Genomic DNA, 7,470 nt, shown 5'->3' with positions numbered 1-7,470 from the left:
TTTATTTTATTTTATTTTATTTTTTCTGTCCAATAGAGAATAATTTCCCTCCTCTGCCGCCATTTATTCCTCTGAAGCCATGTTTCTACCAGGACTTTGAGGAAATCCCAGAGCAGCACCGGAGCATGTGCAAGAAACTTTACTACCTCTGGATGTGTGGGTATTTGATTGAAGGGAGCCTCTGTGTCTGCTGGTCCCAATGTTCTTCGTCCGTTCCTTCCTTCCTTCCTTCCTTCCTTCCTTCCTTCCTTCCTTCCTCCTTCCCTTCCTTCCTTCCTTCCTTCCTTCCTTCCTTCCTTCCTTCCTTCCTTCCTTCCTTCCTTCCTTCCTTCCCTCCCTCCCCCATTTTACTTCACCGAACCAAATATTTCAAAACACAAAATCTACATCTTCTCTCTGAGGTATATGATGACATGTGGATCTGTTTCAGACTAACCTGAATGTGTTGCTCCTCAGTGTACAGTGCCACTCTGGTGGTGAATTTTATAGGCTGTATGGCTTGGATGTTTGCTGGAGGAGGAGTGACAAACTTTGGCATGTCCATCATGTGGTTGATCCTCTTCACTCCATGTTCCTACGTGTGTTGGTTCAGACCTGTCTACAAGGCCTTCAAGTAAATCTCATTAGTCCTGTAGTTGAACAGCTCTGTACTGCATGGCACATTTTTCCTAGCCTTAAACTATTATTTTAACCTAATTACCTTTATTTATGTCTTGTGCAATGAGTCTTTGTTTTTGTTATATGCTCACATGTGTTTGCCCCACCCATCCTGAATCCATTTCTGGCTCACACCTGTTCCTTGTGTCTCTCTGATTGTCCTCACTATATATACCAGTTGTCTTGTGGTTAACAAGCAGGAGACAACAGGTATATATAGGGAGGACAAAATTGTCTAGAGGATTAAAATAAGTTTATTAAATATGATTTTTTTTTGTGTGGATATTTTAAGGCATGCATGTCACCTTCTTTCAATCTTTTAGTCCCTGTTAGGGTTCATTAGTGAACCTTTTGTCATATATCTAGGTCTCTATGTATTATAATTGAAGATAAAAGCTAATAATATGTAACGATAACTTGTTTCCAAATAAGCTGAGTGCCATAATTAATAACTAGCTGATATTATACATGATTTTTTAAAAAGATTTTTTACTTATTATAAACTTCACTTTATTTTAGTGCAATAGATGAGTTAAGCCGGTTGACACCGTTGTCATCTGAGCTCATCCGATATCCACCTCCTGACACTTTTAAGCACTATTTTTTATTTATAGGACAGCAAATAAGTCATAAATAAGGTAGGTTTGACAGTTTGAGACAGAATTCAGTATTCTCTATCTATCTGTTGTCCTCTCCTACTGTCCATCTGTTACAGGACAGACAGCTCCTTCAACTTCATGGCTTTCTTCTTCATCTTCATGGCTCAGGTTGCGATCAGCATCATCCAAGCCATCGGTATTCCAGGATGGGGGGTCTGGTAAGTGACAGATCGTTTGGTTTGTTTATACAGCACATTTTTAATCACTGAAAGTGTTTTTGTGTCTGTGTCTATGTTGTGAGTATAGACCACCAATCTGAATGACAGTAGATTCTATAATGGTCCCTTTCCATTTATTTATTTTTTTTGTTTAACAAATTGTACATAGCAGTAATGGTGGCATGATGGCTTAGTGTTTAGAAGGTTTGCTTCACTCCTCTGGCATTGAGGCCTGATTCTCACGTTAGCTTTGTGGGGTTTTCTTTGGGTACTCTGGTTTCCTCATCCAGTCCAAAGATATGTGCAGTTGCCTGATTGGCATCTCAAAATTGTATTTAGCATTTGAGAGGGAGTGTGAGGTTGTGTGTAATTGTGCCTGGTAGCTATGTTTTACTTACTGTGTATGTAACTTCAAGAATAGCACTTAAGTCTGTTATTGTATCTAATGCCTGCATACAGATGTGCATCATTTTCTCATTTATATGAATAAATATACAGAAATATATCTGAATGACTATTATTCACATACTGAATAAAAACAAATAAATATATAAATAATAAATAATGCTCTGCTCTTTGTTTTCCAAGTGGCTGGTTAGGCACTATTGTCTTCTTTGGCACAAGCATCTTCGCCTCCATCATTATGCTCATTCCTACCATCATGTTTACGGCTGTAGCGATTTTGTCCTTCATCGCTCTCACTACGGTAACGTAGATCAGTACAAAACAATTAAATAAATACAATTCTTAGTTTACAACTCTGCAATTTCAAGCCTTTTTTTTTTCCACACTTCATTTCTCTTCCCAATTAATTTCCCTGTTGCTACTAAGCAATATTGCAAAAGTGCTGTTAAACTGAATATCAGCACTTTTATATTTGATAGTTCTTTAAGACCAGAATTAAAGAGAAATTCTAATGAATTATCTGATAATTCAGATGTGATATAGAGTAATACTTTGTTTATTTTTGCTCTGTGCTCAAACAGCCTGAATTATGGGAAGTAAGGAGTTCAGTGTAACAAATGACCAGAAAGTTTAGTTTAGGGTGTTCGTATAGCATGACAAGCTTTTTTTTTCTTTCCCTTTTTTTTTTTGTTGTTTTATGATCTTCAAGAGAAAAAGACAACAGGCAGGTTATTGAGGGAATGACTATTCATAGCTAATATAACCTAATCGGTTAATGAATTTGTTCAGCTAGAAAAAACATGTAATGCGGTATTTTATTCTAAAAAACTTCAACATTAAAGGTGGGGTGCACGTTGTTTGAAAGCCAATGTTGACATTTGAAATCACCAAAATAAACACGCCGCTAACCGAAATGGGTCCCACCCCTGTATTTATAGCTCCGCCCACATATACATACAGTATGTAACCCAAACAACTAATGGAAAGAAATGTGTCTTTATCATAGCTGAAGTGAAAAACAATACGATTGCAGATAAACAAACAAGCAAAAATGAAACACAAGCATAATCATGTAAAGGACAAAGGCATATATTAGTTCTGTGTAACAAAGCAAAACCAACGTTACTCACCTATTGAGAAGGAAAAAAGCAACCTCGGCGTCCCATCGCCAGTCTTCCCACTCCTTCAGTTCTCTCCAACGCTGGAAAGCTGATGCTATATTAACATTCGTTTTTATCGCCATGTCAATGTTTCATTCGCTTTCGGCTAATATCAGACATGCGCGCTGAACACTCCCTCCGCCTCACATTGACAAGACACGCCCCTTTCTACTCATTGGCTACACGTTTGTTTTGTTTGTCGGCCCGACTCGGTTTTCTGAAGCATTTCTCAAACAACGTACACCCCACCTTTAATTAACAGTATTTAAAAATACAAACCGTTGTATTATACAAGAAATAAAACACTTTGTACCTTGTAATGGTAACCACATCGTGGTGTGATCAATGGTGCTGACTCAAGTATCGTGTAAAATATCATATCGTATTGTTTTGTGTCAAATATTAGACGCTTTAGAATCTTTTTTCAGTTGTATTGCTATAAACATGTCAGTAGATCACCCATTGTTAGATACTGAACAGATTCTCATGACGTTCTTTGTTTGTTCGATCCAGGTTCATAACCTGTACCGGGGCAGTGGAGGCAGCATGAGTAAGGCTCAGGAAGAGTGGGCTACAGGAGCATGGAAAAACCCACACGTTCAGGAGGCCGCCCAGCAAGCTGCATTAGGAGCCACTCATGGAGCCATGCAGCCTCAGGATCCATCCAGCACACCCAACTACAGCAATCAGACGTTAATACAGAATGAAATATAAAGCAAACGCCAGTGCAGAGACTTGCCAAAAAGCAGGCCAGGAATGTTGGCCGTCGCATTACAGATAGATCACGACAGCTTTGGGCAGAGCTCTTCTGGAACAAAATGTAGATGGGTGTATTCAGTTGGGAATGCAAGTCTGATTTCTGGTTCTCTTTAGTAGGAAAAACTGTGATGGCTTGTAACTGTGTGGTTCTTTAGCTCCTTTGTATTTGGATGGGAAAGCAGACAGATTTGTAATAGTCTCTTTCTTAGAGTTCTTTGTATGTTGTAAGCTGGTTTTTATTAAGTCTTAAGAGTCACCGAGGGGAAAAAAATATACACAATTGTCTGTTGTGATGTCACTTTAAGACTAACTTCATTTGACTACTGAATATTTGAAAACATAATATTTCATATAATTAAGGTCCTAAATTACTAATTACACTAAATGTTTCACTGAGATACTATGAGAGGAGTAACTTTAGTATTAACTGCATTCACTTACTAGTTTTAGGCTTTTCAGATTTTGTCGATAACTACGATAACTATACCAATGGTAACTCATTAAATATTTAGCATTTTGTTGTTTAATACTTATCATCCAGTTTGAATGTCAGTGTAATCCAATCCGTGCTAGCGTTTGTGTTTTGTGCTCAGAATATCATCCCTTCAATTCACCCATTTCAGTTATTCCTTGAATATGAAGTATCTGATATTGGATTAATTAAAATCTTAATTTTGATTATCCTTATTTTAAACAATTTACAATATTCTGCTATCATATCACTTTAATACATTGTAAAGTAGGACCAACGTAGGACTGACAGAAATTTCGATCCTCTGCATGTCCTGTTGATATACAGTAGCAGCATTGACGATAAAGTTGAGTCTGACTTTGACTCTGTAATTAAAAGTCTGTTAAAATTTATTGATGTTGGTTTTTTTTTGTTTGTTTGTTTGTTTTTATTTTTGTGACAGGAAAGAGTAGAATAAGAGTAAAATAATGCTTAAAAGAATTCTAGTTGAAATAGATCATTTGAATAGACAATGTTACTTCAAATATTTTTTTTTATTATGACAAATCCAATTTGATTCCAATAATTTCTTTTTTTTTCTTTCTTTCTTTCTTTCTTTCTTTCTTTCTTGCTTGCTTGCTTGCTTGCTTGCTTGCTTGCTTGCTTTCTTTCTTGCTTTCTTTCTTGCTTTCTTGCTTGGAACTAGGTTCATGGAGGCCTCTGCCATGTGTGCTAGAATTTTTGCATGTTCTTTCCTCCAGGGACTCGATTTCCTCCCTCACTCTAGATGCATGTGTTGATTGCCATCTCTAAATTGTCCATAGTATGTGAATGGGTCTCTTGTACCTACAACCTCTATTTTAGGTTAAACTCCACTTTGTGTAAGTAATGCTCCTGTAAAATTACCATCCCTAAATGATCAAAAAATAACGGTGAGTAAATGTGTAGGTGATTGTACCGTTTAATGGGTTGGCATCCCATCTAGGGTGTTTCCACTTATTGTACCTCCAGGCTCCGAGCGACAATGTGTAGGATAATTTGTCTCTCTAATTTTAATCAATAATAGAAAAATGCTTGAAAAAACAAAACACAATCTGCTAATTTAATTGACAAGATTGCATAAACATTCTATCACAAAATGTAAAATAATAAAAGTGTCTACTATTGTTGTTGCTTGTAAAAAAAAAGTGAAAAAAATGAAAAAAAAAAGGAAAAAAGAAAAAAATTATTAATAATAATAATAATAATAATAATAATAATAATAATAATAATAATAATAATAATAATAATAATAATAATAATATGAAATCATACAATGTCTACCTTTGATGAAACTGCACCAAAAGGGGGCAGTCTTATTCCAAAAAGCAAATTGTACAGTTTCTTCATTTCTTTAAACCACAGAGGGCTAGAGATTTTTTATGTCCTTTGCAAATCCCTGATTTCCCAGATGCGTCTCTGAAAGAGAGCAGGCAACCACTTTCCGGTTGGCACAGCAGCCATAACACCAGCGTGTCCTCCATCAGCTTCTCTCAGCAATAAATTCACTCTTAGTAAAAACACAAATCTAACCATGTGTGCTTTCCCCTTGGATGTCCTCGGAGAGCTGACTTTCGGAGTCCGGATTAGATTGGAAAGCTCTTTAAACAGATTTATTTACCTCACTTTCTTTATAACTTTATTACTTTCCTTATTAGCGATGCATTTTTCCTGCTTGGAGCTCATAAAGCAACTAAAGTCCTGACCCCCTTTAACAACCTGACATGCAAATATAACATTGAATCAAAGAGAAATCACCACCAGAGTGAACTTTTTTGGGTCGTTACTGAAACTTATGGCATGATAACTTTTCTGGAATCAAATCTCACCATGTAGGAGGACAGAAGAAACGTCTAATTGTGAGGTTTTTTTGTGCTTGAGAGGTATTTTTAGTGGTGGCATCAAGTTTTGCTAAAGTAACGGTCATTAAGGCGTGATCTCATTTCTCAGTGGTGGTATTTGGGTCAGTGCTGTAGTGTAGTGTGAGAGCAACTTTGGAAGGAGCTGAAATATGCCGTCTGGAAAAGACACCCTTCAAACCAGAAACAACTGGAGCAGTTTGCTCATGAGGAGAGGGCCAACATACCTGCTGAGAGGTGCAGAAGTCTCATTGACAGTTACAGGAATCGTCTGATTGCAGTGATCGCCTCAAACGGTTGTGCAACAAAATATTAATTTAGGGGTACCATCATTTTTGTCTAGGCCTGTTCCATGAGTTTATTTTTTTTTTAAATAATTCCGTTGAAGCATGGTTGAAAAGCAATGTCAGAATTTCATTGGTTAACATTCATAGAGAGGGGGGCACGGTGGCTTAGTGGGTAGCACATTCGCCTCACACCTCCAGTGTCGGGGTTCGATTCCCGCCGCCACCTTGTGTGTGTGGAGTTTGCATGTTCTCCCCATGCCGGGTACACCGGTTTCCTCCCCCGGTCCAAAGACATGCATAGTAGGTTGATTGGCATCTCTGGAAAATTGTCGTGTGTGTGTGTGTGTGTGTGTGTGTGTGTGTGTCCTGCGATGGGTTGGCACTCTGTCCAGTGTGTATCCTGCCCGATGACGCCTGAGATAGGCACAGGCTCCCCGTGACCTGAGAAGTTCTGATAAAGCGGTAGAAAATGAGTGAGTGAGAACATTCATAGACTTTTTTTATTTATTATTACTTTTGTCAGATTAAAGTTTTTTCTGTGACCATTGTGAGTTTTTCTTTCATTGACTGAAGGGTACCAACAATTTTGTCCACGTGTGTAGTTGCAACACAACCTAAGTTTTCTTTTCTCGCAAACAAGACTAATTAGTGTGTGCTTTAAAAAAAAATTCTGTCTCTCCTGGCAATTTATTCGGTCTCGTTTCCACCGTCGTGGCGTATTTACATTATCCATACAAAAGCTACATGTAAGCTAACTAAATGTTTAACAGCAGTTATTTCATTAAGTTAGATGTTTTCCATGTGCCGACCCTCCCGATTACAGCCGACAAGACTTCACAATGATACTTTGACAAAACAGGGTATAAATAAACAGACTATTCATATTTAAACACAGAACAGGTGACCAGCATCTGGTAAGAAACCATCGACAGAAGAGTGGAGACATGACAAGAACAGAAATGACAACATGCATAAAACATGTAGGTATAAGATGCTGCTTTATGTCTGTGGACAACTAAACAAAACAAAACAAAAC

General features: G+C 37.5%; 1 protein-coding gene across 1 annotated transcript in view; it reads left to right on the top strand.

Moving 5' to 3' along the window:
- scamp5b (secretory carrier membrane protein 5b) overlaps positions 1 to 4,684 on the top strand; it is a 6,046-nt gene extending 1,362 nt beyond the window's left edge. The window contains exons 3-7 of the mRNA XM_027177965.2: positions 37 to 156; positions 457 to 613; positions 1,373 to 1,474; positions 2,063 to 2,180; positions 3,553 to 4,684. Coding sequence (XP_027033766.1) covers positions 37 to 156; positions 457 to 613; positions 1,373 to 1,474; positions 2,063 to 2,180; positions 3,553 to 3,753 — 698 coding nt within the window. The 3' untranslated portion in view covers positions 3,754 to 4,684. The remainder of the gene's footprint in view (positions 1 to 36; positions 157 to 456; positions 614 to 1,372; positions 1,475 to 2,062; positions 2,181 to 3,552) is intronic.
- Positions 4,685 to 7,470: the final 2,786 nt, after the last annotated feature.

This window comes from Tachysurus fulvidraco, chromosome 13 (assembly GCF_022655615.1).
Source record: "Tachysurus fulvidraco isolate hzauxx_2018 chromosome 13, HZAU_PFXX_2.0, whole genome shotgun sequence".
Classification (NCBI taxonomy): domain Eukaryota; kingdom Metazoa; phylum Chordata; class Actinopteri; order Siluriformes; family Bagridae; genus Tachysurus; species Tachysurus fulvidraco.
This window is presented reverse-complemented; position numbering and strand designations above follow the sequence as displayed.